Source organism: Apteryx mantelli, chromosome 1, assembly GCF_036417845.1.
Source record: "Apteryx mantelli isolate bAptMan1 chromosome 1, bAptMan1.hap1, whole genome shotgun sequence".
NCBI classification, from domain to species: Eukaryota; Metazoa; Chordata; class Aves; order Apterygiformes; family Apterygidae; genus Apteryx; species Apteryx mantelli.
In genome coordinates this window covers 59855960-59875679 of record NC_089978.1, presented here as the reverse complement: position 1 = coordinate 59875679, position 19720 = coordinate 59855960, and the positions used below count along the sequence as shown (strand labels likewise).

Sequence of the window (19720 nt, the reverse complement as noted above, 5' to 3'; positions counted from 1 at the left end):
GTTACAGCCGCGCCGCCACGAGCGGCCCCGCCCCAACGGCTCGCGGAGCCCGGCGGCGGCGCTGGCTCCGGGGCGAGCCGGGAGCCACCGCCCGCCCTCCCCCCTCCCTCCCCGCCCCGGGGCCGCCCCTCGCCGGGAGCCGCGGCGCGCCGCCCTCCCACGCACCGCCGCCCGCGGGCGGGCCGCCGGGCTGGCCCAAACCGAGGCGTCTCGCCCGCGGCAGCCCCTCGGCCCCTTTGCGAGCCAGCATCTCGGCTCAGCCCAGCCGAAACTGAGGGAAGAAGGGGGCTGAAAGCGGAGGGAGGAGGAGTGGGGGGCGCAGGCAGGGCTAAGGCGCCCCCCAGCCCAGCCCTGCCCGGGACCGCGAGCCGCCACAAGGCTCCCGGGGCGTCCCGCCCGCCGCCAGGGGCCAAACAAAAGGCACCAAGTTGTGCGGCAGCGCCGGCCGCCGCCCGGTGTCCGGACTGCGCCCGCCCGCGGTGGCCGGGGGAGGGAAAAGGGCGGGCCGGGCGCCGCTCCGCGCGGTGCCTCCCCGCAGATTGCCCGCGCTAATGGGATTACGCGGGGCTGAGCGGCGCCCGCGGGGTGTGCGCCGGGCAGCGCAGCCCCGCGGCAGTCACCGCCTGCGGAGAGCTGGCGGCGCCGGGGGAAGGGGGTGGCGGTGCTGGCCCTGGGCGTCGCTCCCCGCCGCCGCTGCCCCACGCCCCGGCCGCCCGCCCCGCAGCCGCGGCCGCCGTGCCCGGCGGGGCGGGCGCCACCCGCTGCCGCCCGACCCCATTGTTCGCCGTGCTGCCCTTACCGTGCGCGGGGCTGGGGCTGCGCGGGCTCCCGCCGGCTCTCCTCGCTGCGGCTGGTGCAGGGGCAGTCGGGCTTGGCCGCCGGAGGTCCGAGCCATTAAAAGCTCCGCGGGGAGGAGGAGGAGGAGGAGGAGGAGGAGAAGGCGGCAGGAGCGGCGGGGGGAGGAGGACAGCGGGGGGCTCGCGGCAGCAGGGTCGCCATGTCCGGCGCTGCAAGGGGGAGAGCGCGGCGGGCCGGGCCGGGCCGGGCGCGGAGGGGAAGGAGGGCAGGCGGCGGGGGCCGGGGAGCCTGCTGCCGCCGGCGGAGCGGGAACTGGACGCCGCTCCGCCGCGGCTGCACCTCCCCTAACCCTGCCCCCTCCCGGAGGGGGAGCCGCCGGCGGCAGGAGGCGGCCGAGAGCCCCCTCCAGCGTTCACAGGCGGCGGCGGCGGCGGCGCGCCATGGCGCTCGCTTCGCCTCGGTGCAGCGGGAGCGGGGCGCCCGCCTCGGCGCGGCCGCAGGCACCTGGGCAGCCCGTCGGGGGGAAGGAGGAGGAGGAGGAGGGGCGGCCACCGCCCTGCGCCAGGTGCAGCGCCGGGGGGGCATGGACCCTCCTCCTCCTCCTCGGGCAGAAGGGGTGGCAGCGCCCTGGTGCTGACCCGGAGCAAGGGGCAGCAGGGGCCCTGGGTGGTGGCTCCCCCCTTTTTAGTGGGCTTAGGGTGGCTCCCAGAGCTACGACCGTCCGACGTAGGTGCTTTTGGTCGGAGTCTGCAAAGCAGGGAGGCGGGTGCCCAGCAGAAAGGTTATGCTTTGCTGCCCTTGGAGGGGGAACTTGCTCACTCGTTCCTTGGCAAATCCAAGACTCCCTACTCTTAGACACCAGAGAAACCAGAGGGCTGGGGAGCACATTCACATTTTCTGGTTACTGGTCAGTAACCTACTTTTTCTCCCTCATTACATGACCACAGACCACAGCACTGTAAAACTAAACAAGCAGTAGCAGTCTGTGCTTCAAGGGCTTTCTCAAAAAAGTCTTCAGACTCTGAATTGAAAGGAGAACGCCAGGCAGAAGCTGGGGCTGGGAGGACCCCTTTCCAGAGATGCTGTACGTTCCCTCAGAGGAGACCTGGAGCTATGGTGAAAAGGCTGTCAGACACACTTAGGGCCAGCGTAACTATTTGCTCTAACAACACTGCTCTGCGTTTACATAGCTTCAGCATTAGGATGTGCATCTCTTTAGGCCTTTTTCTAGATTCTACACAAAATTTGTCTGGAAGACGACTGGGCAGTGCACATGTATGAGTGATACAGAGGAAAGACTTCAGGTCTTTGAAGTTCTCTCCATGACCCAGTAAGGAGCAGTGAAGTAGGAATGTGTTTGTAAAGTAATCGAGACCCTTGCCACCCTTCCGAGCACCTAGCGTTTATAGCCCATTTGCGGACCCCAGCTATCCCTGCTTTTTCATCCCTGGAGGAAAGAGAAAAGATACATGAACGCTATAAATATTTTCTCCTCTAAGCCTTGCCCTTGCTTAATCCCAAAAGACAAATTCCTCTGCTGTTGACAGTAATGCCTCTATGCACAAACACCTCCCTACAGATGCCTCGATGCGTGTGCCGGCCAACTTTGTGAGATCCAGTGGAGAACTTCATTTCTTTGGTCAGTTCTGAAACCTTAACCAAAGTACATAGATTACTGACTGAAAGGCTGGGAATTGTCCTTAGCTGTCAGTATTTGATAAGATAGTAACCACTGTTATTTCCCCCAGCCTTTTTCCCTACAAAATCCATGATCTGTCTGTAAAAAAGAAAGTTTAACATTCACATTCTAACAATATGAACTCTGATTAAAAAACACTAAAGTAATAAAAAAATTACCTCTTTCCAGACACTTCTGTCAACAGCTTTAACTGTTAATTGAGGTACAGTTAGGGTAAGAGCAGCACAGCAAGAGTCAACAGTAGCACTTGGAATTTCCTGGTGCATTTTATGTACACTTCCAAATCACTAATGCTTCATTCACACCTAACAAAGAGTTGTTGTAATCTGCATCAAATGAGTGAGATCATCTTCAGTGCCTTCCAAGTTTGAGTGACCTTGAAACTTTTCTCAATACTACCAGAAGTAATGGATTGCCCTGCAGCTACTGTACATTTATTACTGTGCTGCAAAAAGCAACAGTGAAGTATTGTCCTGAGTGGTGTACTTACGGAAACATCAAAGATGGCAACATGTTGTTCATTTCTCCAGGAACCATATGTTTGTATGCACTTGTATGTGTTTTATTTATTTGACCCTTGCTTCTGATAGTCATAGATCTTTTGAAAGTATCATCAAGCACAACCAGGAACTGACATCTAAACAGACCTTACTGTCTGCTCTGCATGGCATTTATCCAGTCAGTCATAAAGTCATCTTCCCCCCATCCATTCCTGTTGACTCTCTTTACAATACTAAGCAGCAATTTTTCTCTGAAACGAATTTCTCTCTTGGAAATTACACATGGCAGCAACTTGCACTCTTCTGATGTGAACGCTAAGAAGAGCATTCATTGTTGCTGTTAGACTCCTGTAGTACACAGGGTCACATTTTTTCCCTATTGAATGACATGCGGAGTTTGCTGGGACGTCAAATAAACATCAGAATTTGAGAGAGATTGTTTTCGAATTTTGTATTTGTTTTCGAAAAGTGTCTGAAATTTGAAAAATGGTTCTACTTAGTTCATGTTTCTGAAAGAAGAAAAGATAAGCTTTGTCTGCATCCGCTAACATATAAGAGTTGGAACTGAGTTTCAGAATAAGCAAGACCAAACTGGCACCATTGTTCACTTTTGCCTTACCTGATAAGGGAGAACCCAAGGGAAGGAAAGGGGAAAATATGGAAAAGAGTTCTGCTGTCTTGAGCGATTGCCTCTCTGTTCCTTCCGTCTCTTCCCCTGTTAGGAAAGGAATAGCAACAACTAGTGTGGATCTGATCTTTGGAAATACTGATCTTTGGAAAGCCTTCACTTTCTAGAATTCAATTTAATGCTGCGATGATTCATGGTTATTTTTTCATTGAAGCTTCCTCATATTTACTGTAAGGTTCTAGAAGGTGTGTATGTACACAGGCGGTTATGGTAGAGTACCTGTAAATTCACATTTTCACCTGCCTTCTGGTAACTTGTCTGTCCATCTGTGCTTAGTCAAACTAAATGATTGGACTCAAAACCCGAGTATGTGGATTAAATTCTATGATCTGGTTTACACTAAGGTCAAACTAGATTCTTAAATGGTCCTTCTGGCCTTAAAATCTATGCCTCTTTTGCAAATTACATTAAAAATATGTTGAGTTCAAATCTTTTCTGTTTTATTAAAGAGAGAAGCTGAGATGCTGCCCTAATAGAAATTTGTGATTTCAGCTACATCTTTTGTCTAGTAATTCTTTTTCATAAAAGATTCCACAGATTTTTTCCTGGGAGCCTGAAATTTTGTTTCAAAGACCCTCTCAGCAAATACTTTTGTGCTGGAATTATTAGTGTGTTCTTGTGTAAATGTGGTTTGGGGCTCAATCTTGCAAACCTGATGCATTTGATTAGTCAGTTTTAGACTCTCTCTGTCATGCATCTTTATGTTAACTCTTGTTAACTCCTATGTCTTTATTAGTTCAGTTACAAGAGTATGACAGAGTTCTCCAGTTCTTTCAGTATCATTTCAGTATCATTTCACCATTATTTTTATTATACATTTCCTAGTGTGCATGCTTTGCCTCACATCAATGACTTTTGCTTGCAATTTATTTTTATCCACATCTTTCCAATATATTACAGTCATCAGGTATTAAGGGTGTCATAGCTTTTTTGCTAAGGTCATTCATGTTGAACTGATAATTCTTCTTGTTTCTACATCAGAATGCAACATCAATCTATAGCTAGAAGCAGTGGTGATTAACAGTTTTCATAATACTGTATAATACTAAGTTTAGACCATGTCTTATCTTTCGAGAGAAAAACAAAGAAAAATAAATAAATTAAAAATCAACCAATTAGCAAGTGAGTCCATTTACATTCTCAAATTTCAGGAATTTCATCTGAAAGAAATAACCATTGAAAAGAAGCTATTTAAGCACAGCCAGCTAATGAACAGATTTTGTTGTTTACTGACTACTTAAAGTGTATAATACTATAAATTGAAAGAGAAGCTTTATAATGAGACATGCAAAAGTTTCCATAGTGCTCAAGAATTTATATAAAGGGAGCTTTTGCATATCATATTAGACAGACCATCTCTCTCCCTTCAGTATTAATGCAATACAACATCACCTGCATTTAGGGTCATGATATTTGCATTGTATTTTCCTACGTATTTGTCTGTTTTGAGATTAATACAGTTGTTATTAGCTGTGTATTTGTGCTAAGATTATCACCAGTGAAATCGTTAATAGTTGAATTACCCCTGAAGCTTTAGAGTTAAAAGGTTCACTTGAAATTAGTGAACAATTTAGATTCCTCAGGACTACATAGATTGCATCAGCTTGTACTTGCTTCATGCTTTCTTCTTCCCATCTGCACATCCAAGAAGAAAAGACAGGCTTAGTTTTTTTAAATAACATCAAGGCTTCTGAAGCATTCATTAATGGACAAAAATGTCAATTATTGCAGTGCAAATAAAACATAAAAAAAAAAGATAATTTGAGTTAGCTATAAAATAATTTATCTTTTTTTTCAAATTACAGATATTAGAAACGTCAAGAAAATTGAAATCAAGGAAAAATACGGAGGTTTGTAAAAAAAATTATCAAACATCCCCCTGCTATTCATATTCAAGTTTCCTCTCCTACAATCCATTTTCACCTTTTCTCCTGAATGAAGGGAAAGAGAATACTGGATATCTGGACAAAATATGTTTTCCTTCCATGCCAGCATTCCCATTAGAAGCAGTGCATCTTTTATGTCATGATGAGGGAAGAGAAGAAGTGGCAATGGAAGGAGAAAATATTTGCAGATATGAAATGATTTCATGTGTTGAGGAGCAAATAAAAACAATACTGAAGAAGAGCTACCATCAAGTACTATTAAGCCTGTCATGCATAGTGCAATATGTTTGACAGGAATAAAAGCCTAGAATCTCCCCATTGAATGTAGCTTTTAAAAAAAACCAACCAAACAACCACATTAATCTTTCAATACTACTTTTGAGAAGAAAACTAAATCTGTTGTTTGAAATAAGTCCATAGAATTCAGAATTTAGGGTAGAATTCCAAGCATCATAGTTCATTTTCTTCCAGTGCTTGTGTCATTTTGGACAGAGCAAACTATTGTCTGTAAAAGAAGGACATACTTTTCAGACTGGCTATGCAACTAAATTCATTAAAATTTTCAGAAGCCATTTAATGTAGTTATGAAGAAGAATCATTTGAGTAGCTGGACTGACATAAGCAGATATGGTTCTAAAACAGAGAAAAAATGCTGGTTTTATAGCCTCTTGGAATTTGTGCTGTGAGTAAACACAGCCGAACAGACTTCTCCTGCAATTACAAAAGTCAGAACAATATAGAATTAAATATGGCTTTTAGCATTACCAGGCAGAAGATTCTCGTGAAAGTAATAGCCCCCTTGCCCTTCCCCCCACAGCCAGTATTTTTGCTGTTACTTTTGGCGAGGCATCTGGAACCTGTTGGTGTTCTTGTGTAAATCCTTCTGGGATAATCCTCATTTATGAGTGGTGGTAGGGCAACTTTATCTAATGCTCTGTCACATCCAGGATCTCTCATTGGTCCTTTCTAACTTCATATTGGATGACAGAAAACTTATTTTTGCAGGGGGTACTTACAACAGATGACTTAATTACCATCTTATCCATTGTCATATTTTTCTTTTTTTAATTTTTAGACTGTCTAAATCTGGTTGGAGGGAGAAACTGTAAAAGCTGTCAAGACAAACATCAATTCAGCATATGATCTTGGTATCTCAGAGTGCAGTCTCTCAAATCAGCCAGTTCTTCTAAAGGTCGGACAAGAGGCCAGGTAATTTATTTGTTTCTCCTATGTTATGAGAGTGAAGAGAAACAAAACCATCTATTTTATATTTGGACTTAATACAGTTAATGAAATTCCTCTTCAAAAGGGATCTGTGAGACTTTCTGTTCAGGAAGTGAATGGTATTCAATAATTTACAGAAATAATATTTCACTGTGGATAGCTTAGCAAGATCTGCATAATTTATGTTTAATAAATCAAATAATCAAGTAATTAGAGACTTGAAAAGCATTTATTTTCCTGCTTTTTATCTTCTACCCACTGCAATTATTTTTTCCAGGATTAAAATTCTAGTGGATGAAGACACAAGAATAGTTCTAAAAAGTAGAATTAAGAATAATGGGAAGCATCATTCCCATTTTACAGATGAGAAAAATCATCTTCATAGTCTGCTTTCTACTGTAGCCTACTTTCAAATCAGGAAGAAAAAGTTTCCTGAAGGATCAGGTAGCTTAAGTCTACAATTTTTCTCCCATCAGCTCTCATCAACCTGCCGATGATGAGTTGTTGATCCTGTTCTTCCCCGTATAAATATGTTAGCTAGTCTGTCCAAAGATCCTATTTAATCTGTTGTATGTCTGTAGCAACTTGGGCTTTTCCTGTTATTTTTAAATGTGAATGATGAATGCTCTCTGGTTTTCTAGGTTCTGATGCTGAAGGATGCACAGGAAACAGTTTTTGTTTACAGATGAGATGAGTCTTTTAGTTTTCTGATATGCAGGGTACAGGTGAAGATGGTATGAATTTTTCCCATGTCCAATTTCTTCACCTAATATAATCATACAAACATTTCCATAATTCATTATCACTGCTTCCACTTAGATAATTTTTCTGCGATATTTAAGAGAAAAAAAACACCCTCATCTATTGTTATAAGCACTTGTTTTCCATTTCCTCTGTTAGTGGGCTGCATATCATATATATCTGCTTATTCCCTTTAGTATGATGGTGTTCCACAGTCTTTCAGTTTGTTGAACATTTTTGACTTCATAATTATTCTAAATATGAGATTCACTGTTTACTCTGGCAAAGAAGCACAGAAAGCTGTGATTTCTGGTTTACGAATAATCTTTAGGATACGTTTGTCCTCTAAAAATTTCTTAATTTTCTGTGGTGATGATTTGTTATTTTCAAGAAAACAAGCAGAAACAAAGAAAAATTATATTATTTATTAAATATTAGGTTTCAAAATGAACATGAGCTTAGTAGATAACTGGATTGAATTCACTGCACTCAAATAGGGCAGGCTTAGCCAGAATAGTTCCCAGGAAATATTTTAATGCGCCAGAATTTTTTATAATAGTTGGTACTAAATTTATCCAATTCTTCATAATAAAGATGCCTAACATCTCATGCTTTTAAATTCTGAAATGCATTCTTTGATATTTCTAATTGCTTCATCACTGCCTGTTTAGTTTGTTCCATGTACAGTCTCTCTATAGTTGTTGACAACACTGGGTATTGCACATCTGTACTGTGCCATATCTCCCTCTGGCACTGGAGAGGAAATCTTAATCCCTGTTTCCTGCTGTAATGTCTCCTCCTAAAGAGGCAGACCAGTAACAAAGGAGCTGCAGTTCTCATAAAACTACAGTAATATTAAAATGGTTTAATATTCTACTAGGGAAAGCCAGAGTGCCTCACTGCATGCCTTACACAAAAGATCAAAGTGCAGTAGAAAGTAAGTGATTTACTAAAAGTAAGCATTAAGATTTGCCACCTTTGAATACCTGAAAAATCTATTAGCTCCTTGAAAACACCACAGATGCAAAGGATAGAACATTTTATTATGTTTTTATTGAATATATATTTCTCCTTTGTCTTTTGAGTAGAATCCATGTGATGCTCAGCACTGTCAAGATAAGAATGTATTTTTTCCTTCGATGGCCACAGAGCTAGTGCCTGCATGAATATTAGCAATGAGATATGTTTTATATAAAAAGATTCATATTCTTGTTGGTCTTATACAACCTAAGTGAAAAAGTATTCCTATCTCATGAAGCACCACACAAACATTAAAAAGATAACCTATGTCTAAAGAGACTCCAATCTATATAAAACTAGGGGGGAAAAAAGTGGACAACAGGAGTGATGTAATGAAGGATGTGTACAAATGGTCATATTAAGTCTGATCAAAGAATTGTGTGTCTAACAGGAGATGAAGAAAGGGAGTTTGGGGGAAAGTGCACAAGAAACAGGACAAATACAGTGTGATCCTTCCCCTAGCATACTCTCCCAGCTTCTGACAATCAGCGATTTATGGACTTCTTGAGCAAGAAGTTTCATCAGGAGCACTATGCTCAGTAACCATTAATAATCCTATCCATAAGGAATTGGTTTGCTTCTTCTTTGGCTTCCAGGAATGCCCATCAGGAATGAGTTTCATGCTTTAACTACAGTGTGTGAAAAAGTACTTCCTGATGGTTTTACACATCCTGTGAAATACTTTATTGGGTACCCATTTATTCTTGTATTAGGAGAAAGAGTGAACTGTTCCCTGTTCACCTACTCCCCTACATTCATAATTGTGTAGATATCTGTCGTATCTCCTTGGGGTTGTCACCTTTTTCCAGTCTGAACAGTTCTAGCCTCTTTTATTTCACCTCATGTGGCTGCACTCCACACTTCTTAAACTTCTTACCTCTTTCTCAGCCTTCTCTAGTTCTGCTTTACCCCTTTGCAGGTGCCAACATCAGGACTGTGTGCAGTAACCAAGGTAAAGGTGCATGTCTTTAAGCAGAGCAGCCATAGCAATAGCAACTGCAGTGCCTGTTTTAGTAGGCAGCAGCAGGCTCAGCTCCCACCTTAGAAAGGAATAGAAATAGGAATTCTAGCAAGTAAAACCAGTCTAAAGTCATTCAACATTGCCCTTTTTCCATCCAAAGCAATCATTCTTTTCCACCATAATTACAGTATTACCAGAGTAATTTAGGATTTAGGGGAAGATTAATCATAACTCTTTTTAGATGATCTGGTAAGAGCTTCCTTGTGTTAGGAAGTTAGTGGAGGTATTTCAAAATAAGGATGAGAAAATCTTTATGTGTCCAAGTCTCACAGTTGAGGCATGAAGCCCAGATATTTGTTGTTATGAAGCTCATTTTTAAGTTGTTTGAATTTTCGATACCCTTCTCATAAGGAAAAATGTTGGCAGCTGTGTTGAAGAAGGAAAAAGCAAACTCAAAACACACAACTGAAAACAAAATCTTTTCCATAGGACTAATACAGGACTCAGATTCCATCAGACCAAACACTACAGACAAGATTACTGAAAAATGAGCCAGGACAAAAATTATCTGCTGCACTTATATTTGGATCTATAAAACTTTATTAAATGTTTATCTTAGAAAAAAACAGTTACAGTGGGCAACCACTTAGGGTTCTGTTTTATATTCAGCCATAAGAGCGGTGAGAGGATGAGTCCGTTTCCCAGGAATCTGGTGTTTTGGTCTAGGCCATTTTATATGGTTTTTTTTCAGGGTAATAATATTCTATGAAAAGATTTTATTTAATAGCCATGAGATCAAACAAGGGACTTCATCTTCTCAGATTTCATATCTATTTTCTTTCCGGTTACTCATTTTTGTCTTTCAATTTTAAATGTATTTTCTTATCTCCATTCTGCCACCCCCAACAATGTCATCTCAAAGCTTTTGTTCATTTTAAGGACAGGCATCCACACTTTTTGATGTTAATTTAGAGCCTCAGGAGCTCATCTACATAGCGGCAGTTCCTTTTCACTTGCTGCCAGAGATAGACAGGCAACCTAGAATGAAACTCATTTTCTCCTTACCCTATAGATGAGGAAACATAGTATTTGCTTTAACAGTGGCAAGGAGAAGATTGTTATAGCTGTCTCATTCTACAGTAAGACATTTTTTATGGACCAATATATATTTGATTCAGACTTTTTGATGACAGGAGAAATGGGAATAGGGAGAAGACCTGGTTAAAACATTACAACACTCTCTTTTGTTTTCTTCCTCTATGGTTGCAGTAAGCAGTTCTTAAGACAAACTAGCTGTCCTGTACATGTGCTTTGTAAGCAAACAAAAGTTACAGTTTTACACCTTTAGTATAAAATGGTCTTATTTAGAAACTCCTAAGAAAAAATCGTTCCTTCGGGCTTTTAATATTACCATTCTGAATGGAAAGAATCTAGGGACTATAAAGTAAACAAAAACTTCTCTAATACAAATGCATGGCTTTCTAATGTTCAGTTGTATCATCTCCATCTACTGGCCAGAAGCAGCTTTACTTGAAGCATAGAACTGGTGAAGTATAATAATTATATCCATACCCTTTAAGCTAACTGTTGATTTGGCCCCATTTTAGCAATTTCTTTTAAACTTTTTCAGAAATATCAACTCCTAAGCAGACAATTTTTACATGATAATTTATATACAAATAATTATCATTACAAAAATCCCCACTGAAAATGTCTCTTGATATTTATTATCAATAGATATTCAAAAATAGTGACTGCACAACTTGCTTAAAGTAATTGAGGCAAGACTAGCTTCCCCAATTCAAGATACTGTTTTGCAATCACATTTTTCACAGGTCTGAATCAGCTTTTTTGGTTGGAAATTACTGCTGGTTTTTAAAATAGTATATGAACTGAATATTAAATGTTTTAGTTAATTTACATCAACCCCATCACCTCAAGATAGGATTGTGCATTTATTAAAGAACAACTTTTTGTTAACAGCAGATAATACATGAAATACTATACTTCAGTGATATTTTAATGTTTAATGTTTAATGCAGAAATAGTAAGTAGAAAAAATATTATCCCTCTTTTTCCCTCCTCTTCCTCAAAAAATGACATTGGTCATCCCAAAAGGGTAGCCACCAGTGATTATGGTGTTAATAAAATGAGCGACAAATAACTGCCTTCCAAGTTAAACTGCTTGGAACTAAACTGAAAAGTTGCATGAATTACTGCTAACTCAAGAATACTTCAGTATTTACTCGTGGGTAATGGTCCCCCAGAAATACCTGCTAACTTGTATCATTCCCGCTTTGCTGGAAGATCCAAAAAAGGATCACTGCAACAGTCCAAAATTCCATTTCAGGAACCAGTGTTCCTTAGCTTATGCTGTAGAATAGCTTGGAAGCTTCTCTGCTAGAAGCAACATGAACAACACACTCCACTCTCCAAAAAAAAAAAGGTTTAAGGTATTTACTGATTATTGTTAAATTTTCAGTATCTAATGCTAAATAAGTGAAACTCCACTAAAAATACTTGTGTGCATCTAGTTTTATATTAGCTTAAGTTATTCATAAAACAAGGATAGTACCAATACTAAACTCATCAAAAGACATTTTGATTTCATGGTTTACCAGAGACAAAAATTCATTGTACCTGAAGCAAGGTCACAGACAGCTGCTTGAGTGAGAAAGCAAAATCATGAAAATCAAAACTGCCTTGAACATGCTAGGTCCTACCTTACCTTCTTGAAAACATGTGGAAAAAAATTACATTAGAGGTCTAAACCACAATGTTAGGAACAGATCTGATAGAGTCTCCTCAGAGCAGAAATTGTCGTGTCCTCCAAAACAAAGAGATGGATTTCACATGAGCTCCGGTCTTGAAAGAGCACTCTGAGATCATCAACCCGGGCTGTCCACTCACAGTTTGGTTTTCTAAATAGAGATGCTGAAAGGGCATTTGGTTTCTTCTCTGTACAGCAAGAAGGAATTTTGTTAAACATGCTGTCTTAAAGATGATCATTGCCCAGCCCCTTCTTTATGCAGAACACTATAATTATGTTGTCCCTCATTACCTGGATCCAGTGATGCTTGCTGGAGAGGACCACTTAGCATGTGCTTTGCAGAGTGTGTATTTCTAGCACAGTCATGTGTCTTCTTAGGGGCAACAAAGATCCTGCCTATTGAAACTACTTGAATTAATTCTGTATGTGACAGGAAAGTGTCTATTACCCTACCAACTCAACAGTATGTAGATAGTGTATCAGTCCTGCCAACACTGGAAGGAGCAAAAAATTCTGTCAGGGATTATCACCATCAGTATCAGCAATATCTATCTGGTAATTAGAAAGATCAGAGTCAATTCTGGAGGCAAAATCTGGGAACACACAACAAGGGTAAAAGTCAAAAATTTAGGCTTCATGGTCCATGAAGAAACACAACACTGCCTGTGAAAACTAAATACAGAAAAGTGTTTTAAATTTCAAGAGACAAAACCTAGATTTCCTACTGTAATAATGATATCACTGAGATTAGCATTTTGTATTTAAATATATAAAAACATACAGCTTTCTCCAGACATGAATGGTTCTCCAGTTCCCATACTGCTTTTGAGGTCAAAAGAGATTCTGTAAAGAACCTTTCCTGTAATAAGAGCAAACCAACTTTATGCTAGGGCTGTAGTAGTGCTTAATGTCTCGTGATGAAGGCTCTTGTGACAGAGGAAAGTGGATTCAGTAGTGGCAAAGAGGGAAAAACTTAGTATTGTACCTGTTAATAGCATCCAGAAGTCTGAGACCAGAGAGAAATGTAGCTAACCCAATGACAAAGGGAGATACAGATGGAGTTGGTTACACCCCTCTGGAAATAGGAACGTCTAAACCACATATTTGAATAAGGATTAGGTAGTAGACCATTTATGATGGACCTGACACGAAACACCTCAATCATTTGTGAAATCTTGTTGAGAGCTGAAAAGATATTCACACATTGTTCGAATAGGCAGGGATAAGGCTAGGAAGGCCAAAGCTCATTGTTGGAAGTTAATCTGGCAAGGGATGTCAAGGACAACAAGAAGGGCTACTATTAAGTACATCAGTAGCAAAGGGAAGACCAGGGGAAATGTGGACTCACTGCTGAATGGGGCAGGGGCCATGTTGACAAAGGACGCAGAAAAGGCTGAGATACTGAATGCCTTCTTCCCCTCAGCCTTTACTGGTAAGACCGGCCCTCAGGAATCCCAGGCCACAGAGACCAGAAAGTCTGGAGAAGGGAAGACTTTCCTTTGGTCGAGGACCACCTGCTGCGGGATCACTTAAGCAAACTGGACGTACACAAGTCCATGGGCCCTGATGGAATGCACCCATGAATGCAGAGGAAGCTGGCAGACGTCATTGCTAGGCCACTCTGTGGGAACAAGAGAGAATTCAGGGAGAAAGATAAGGGGGCACAAGGGAAAAACAGTACGTGGCAGCCAAAGCACACCACCCTTTTGCAACATGAGTAACGAACTAGCTGGTGAAGGCCAGACAGTTTGTTCCAGCTGCACGGCGGAGGAGGGAGCGAGACGGAGGTATCACGGTCCACTCCTGACCACAAAGGGTTGCATCCCAAAAAATAATTGCTGCTCACAGACTAACTGTTGACCTATAGTACCCCCAGCCTCATTATCCCTGCTTACCATATTAAAAATCACACCCTTTGCTGCGTAATGATATGTAAATAAGGGGGGGCATACCCCCAACAACCGCACAAATGGCAATCTGGCCAAAGAAGTATGTCTGCCGCGCTTCCACATCCCACCTTCAGCAACTATAAAACAGAGGATAGCTCACTAAAGTTTTTGGAAGGGAAGAAAATTGAACCGCCGACCTGTTCACTGGAGATTGCTGACAAGCGAGCCTCCTTCTCCCCTCCCCCAAACAGGGACGCCTCTTTGGTAAGACTTGCGCCTCCGACAAACGTCGGACGTTACCCGGGAAAATATATTATTATTGAAAGCCCTTAATTGTTAGTTTGAGCTCATAGAAGGAAAATTTGTAGAAGCAAGTGCATTCATCAATGGCAATTCCGAACCTGTTGTATCTGTCGCTTTAATAAAATCTTATTCTTTTTACTTTGTGAAACTGACCCAGGGAAAGTCCTCAAACAGGGGGGCTCTGGCAGGCAAACGTAAATTATAAAGATAAGGAAGGGCCTTCCGTCCCTCCCTTCACGCGACACCACTCTCAATCATCTTTGAAAGATCGCGGCGATCAGGAGAGGAGCCTGAGGACTGGAAGAAAGCAAATATCACTCTAGCCTTCAAAAAGGGCAAGAAGGAGGACCCAGGGAACTACAGGCCAGGCAGCCTCACCTCCATCCCTCAAAAGGTGATGGAGCAGCTCATCCTGGATGCCACCTCCAAGCATAGGAAGGGAAAGAAGGTGGTCAGGAGTAGTCAGCATGGATTCACCAAGGGGAAATCATGCTTAACCAATCTGATAGCCTTCTACGATGGGATGACTGGCTGGGTAGATGAGGGGAGAGCAGTGGATGTTGTCTACCTTGACTTCAGCAAGGCTTTTGACACTGTCTCCCATAACATCCTCATAGGCAAGGTCAGGAAGCGCGGGATAGATGAGTGGACAATGAGGTGGATCAAGAACTGGCTGAGCAGCCAAGCTCAGAGGGTTGTGATCAGTGATGCAAAGTCTAGTTGGAGGCCTGTAGCTAGCAGTGTCCCCCAGGGGTCAGTACTGGGTCCAGTATTGCTCAACTTATTCATCAGTGACCTGGATGAAGGGTTAGGGTGCAGCTTCAGCAAGTGTGCAGATACAAAACTGGGAGGAATGGCCGATACACCAGAGGGCTTTGCTGCCATTCAGAGAGACCTGGACAGGCTGGAGAGGTGGGCGGAGAGGAACCTCATGACATTCAACAAAGGGAAGTGCAGAGTCCTGCACCTAGGGAAGAATAACCAGGGCAGGCTGGGGGCTGACCTCTTGAGAGCAGCTGTGCAGAGAAGGACCTGGGGGTCCTCATGGACAATAAGTTGACCATGAGCCAGCAATGTGCCCTTGTGGCCAAGAAGGCCAATGGTATCCTGGGCTGTATTAGGAAGAGCATCGCCAGCAGGTCGAGGGAGGTGATCCTTCTGCTATGTTCAGCCAAGCTGAGGCCACAACTGGAGTGCTGTGTCCTGTGCTGGGCTCCCCAGTACAAGAGAGACATGGACCTACTTGAGTGAGTCCAGTGAAGGGCTACTAAGATGATGAAGGGACTGCAGCATCTCTCCTATGAGGAAAGCCTGAGAGAGCTGGGACTGTTCATCCTGGAGAAGAGAAGACTGAGGGGGATTTTATGAATGCATATAAATATCTGAAAGAAGGGTGTAAAGAAGATGGGGCCAGAATCTTCTCAGTGGTGCCCAGTGGCAGGATGAGGCACAAATTTAAACACTGGAAGGTCCATCTGAACATAAGGAAAAGCTTTTTTACTGAGCACTGGAACAGGTTGCCCAGAGAGGTTGTGGAGTCTCCTTCCTTGGAGATATTAAGCCGTCTGGACAGAGTCCTAGGCAATGTGATCTAGGTCACCCTGCTTGAGCAGGGGGTTTGAGCTAGGTGATCTCCAGAGGTTCCTCCCATCCTCAACTATTCTGTGATTCTGTGATGAGGCAGCAGGGGGACTGTCTGACTACTGGAGAAAGGTATTATATTTGTTTGATTCTAGAAGCAGGAAAAAATAGATTTGAGGAAATCAAAGTGTTTCCAAGTAGCTGCATTGCAGTATAACTACTGAGGTTATTTGGTGAGCCACTGCATGGGTAATAATAAACACCATCTGAAGGAACACTTGAAGTACTAACAACTCTGTCAGTTCGCAGCAATGGACAAAGTAGATGGCTCTCAGGTGGTAGTCTCCTTTCGTGTCAAACAATTCCATATGATGAAATATATGATAATTTAGATGCACCTACTTCCCTTCATTGAATAGGGGTGCAGACAACTATTTGCGTACAAACTTTGTTATAGATATCTAATATCAGGTAAGATGAATTCCATGCATCTTATCCAGTGCTGAATCCAGACCTTTGAAGTCTCAACAGATGCTAAGCTGTCCTGAAAGATGTTCTTCCTGGAAGCAATACAAACAATTTCATGACCATCAAAAGAAGGGAATAGGATCTCTTTAAATCCTGCTTACTGCTTTCCTGAAGCCAAAAAATACGTTACTTCAAATAAAGGACCTTCATGCCCAAAACAAGTCACTAAACTTTACGCAAGTAGCAAATAAATAAACTTAATGGTGGACTGAATGATAAAATAACAAAGACTAAGGTTGCTGCCCAAAGATGCTTAGTAAAATGCTTCAAATCAAGAGCTGAAAAAATATGGTGTGGGGAATACTTGACTTTTTTATTTTTAATAACACCAGCATCGTATTTGGAAGATGCACCTCTATGGATACCAGTAAGGCAAAAATAAAGTTCTAATTCAAGAGCCTAGGCAGATGCACACCCAGTACATACCCGCATACACACAGTCACTAGGACAGTCACCTTCCTTAATTCTTTATTTCATCAAAAATTCCAGCTGTGCAACACATGTTATTCTCATGCATGTACTCCATACATGAGACTAAAAGATCTAGATTTGTAGAGAATAATAGACAACATTTGGCATAATAATATATCTGATCTATACTGGAGAATACCAACCCTTGCCCTCAGCATTACTTTGAAGTCTGTGCAGAGAAAAGGTAATGACAGAACGTCACAACAGTACACAAACCCTGTGATAAAAAACATGAAGTCAAGTCTACAAGCCATTTTCTTACATAGATCTTGCACAGGATTCTCAAGTCATCTTTCTGTTAAACAAAGCCAGGCAAAGGTAACTAGACATTTATCTGCATTAATGTTTTTGTAAACATCCTAGAGCTGCAAACAGAGATTATGCAATTTCACATTCAGAACAATAAGAACGGATGAGAGTTTAAATGGGAACACACCTAAGCTTCAGGAGATAATCTGTTTTTGAAAATGATACTAACGAAGGCTAGTTACTACCTCATGGTTAAACAAAGCTAATGAAACTAAAATACGGGAATGTTATAATGTCTGAAGCATGTATGGGATTCTAGTTTTTTGTTACTGAATACAACTTTTGAGCACTTTTGCCAGGGCACCAAGGGTAGATACTTCCTGGTTCTGACAAAGCAGATTGCTGCTATCGTTTGCAATGCTCTTTATGTTACATTAGGAGATCTTATGATCTCTTACTGAATGCAATGGCTAGATATTTTGATAAAGCATGATTTAGAGCCATACATTGAAGAAAGCTGTTTGGAAAAAATTATCACCCTTCCCCTATCAGTAATCACTTGCTCTATAGGTAGAGTCCTTCAAGTCCTTCCCAAGGATGGCTTTTTAGCTTTTGATAGTTGCACATAAAGCCACTCAGAAAATTTTTTGTTTGGGCAATAGCACTCCAGCACTTGTGGAAGATCGAGACTGCTTTAAGGCTTCAATAGCTTTCTACTCCCATAAGCATCAAATAAGGGACTTGAATGGCTAAAATTAGTGATTCAGATAACTTAAACAGATGGAAAGTGAGTCTAGAGTTTTTAAAGTTTATGCGAGTTGAAAAGAATGCTACAGAAACTTTTGAATTAACCCAGACAAATTCAGAGAGGACAGGCAAGACATGAAATCCAGGTACTTAGTAGAATGGACCTGTCTCTCTGGTATATTGACTAATTCAATGCCCTTTTCCTGACAAAATGATAGTTAACAAGGTAGAAGCAACTGTGCAAAGTTGCCTTTCACTGGCTCTGGCACATAGAGCAATCCTGTCTCCTGGTCCTGTCTGGTCTCCTTTACTTGGACTGGAGGGAAGAAGAAAAGACTAAGGTTGGCCTATTAGGACAGCAACTCAAATGCTGCTCTCTTGTGCTAAAGAGGGCCAAAGTCAATGCAGTTTCAGTGGTAATACCAAATGTGCTACTATTTTCTCCACATAGTAGTAGCCCAACAGAAAAGAAGAAGGAAAAAAAAAAACCCTAAGCCCACAGCTTCCAGAAAAAGTACAAAAAGCAAGCAGCAGGGAAAAATGTAAATGTTTTAAACCAAGGGGAAATAAAGGAATATAGGAACTAAATACTTCAAAAATACAGGAAAGGCCAAGGACATGAAATAACCCAACTATTTTTGTAGTCAGGTATCTGTGCTTGAGAACTGACCTGACTTACTAATTCTCTCACAGAGAATCCTTAGGAATTCATTTTCCACAAGTATGAATGCTCAAACTTGTGCAAATTCAGGATTAACAAATATTTAACAAAGTGGGAGCTGGAACAGCAGCAGCTTTGTCATACTGACGATTTTAGCTGCCTCTAAACAAACTGCAATGTTATTCTCTACGATTAAGGCATTTTATGTCAGGGAAACATTTGGTTATCATGTTGTTGGACAGCGTTTTTACTTTAATACACATCATTTTGTATTGTTTTATTTGAACATCATTTTTTAAAAACAAAGCTAAGATTACTTTGGAGTTGGAGAGGAATTTGTGTGTGAAGTTCTATTTCTTTCTTGTTATAAAGGAATAAATTCAAACCCTCTTTCAAAAAATTTCCATGGTTCAAGACTGATTGACTAAACCTTTAGTTCTCTACTGAAGTCTTTTTCAACATGAATGCTTATATTAACATCCTCAAAGAAATACAAATGTGAAAACTTCACACTAAACTCTGTGAGAAATCAGATACACCAGAAAGACTTTGTTAGCTGGTAAATGGTGTATTGCTGTTGGATCACCAAAAAAACCCCAAAACAAACAAAAAACCCAAGTTTTGATTCTTTCAGGTCAAGCTATCAATTATATCTAATTGTTTTAAATAAAACACATACTGCGATAATGTTATTACTGGCTGCCAGACCTGTTGCACACTTGCAGCTGGAGCAATGCTACATTTTATAAGTTATGAAATGCAACTGCATCTGAATATGAAAAAGTTTTAAGTCAAGATATTTAAATTTACTGTCATAAGAGGAATGCCATTGAATTTCAATTGTACACATGTGGGTGAAAAATTTGTTAAAAAGTCAAGAAACAAAAATGCATAAAATCTGCAATAGGCAACAATATACAAAGTTTCAAATATAAAATTAGGACTCGTATAGTCTGTTACTTGCATCTTTTCACAAGAGGAAATTGAAAGAACCACACATCAC

The 19720-nt window shown here is 41.6% G+C and overlaps 1 protein-coding gene across 2 annotated transcripts in view; it reads right to left on the bottom strand.

Moving 5' to 3' along the window:
- Nucleotides 1-1111, bottom strand: part of FARP1 (FERM, ARH/RhoGEF and pleckstrin domain protein 1) — a 222460-nt gene extending 221349 nt beyond the window's left edge. Inside the window, exon 1 of one of the 2 annotated variants that reach the window (XM_067293558.1) lies at nt 800-1111. In XM_067293558.1, coding sequence (XP_067149659.1) covers nt 800-895 — 96 coding nt within the window. In that variant the 5' untranslated portion in view covers nt 896-1111. The remainder of the gene's footprint in view (nt 1-799) is intronic. The other variant, XM_067293549.1, reaches the window with a different exon arrangement.
- Between the last annotated feature and the right edge of the window lie 18609 nt (nt 1112-19720).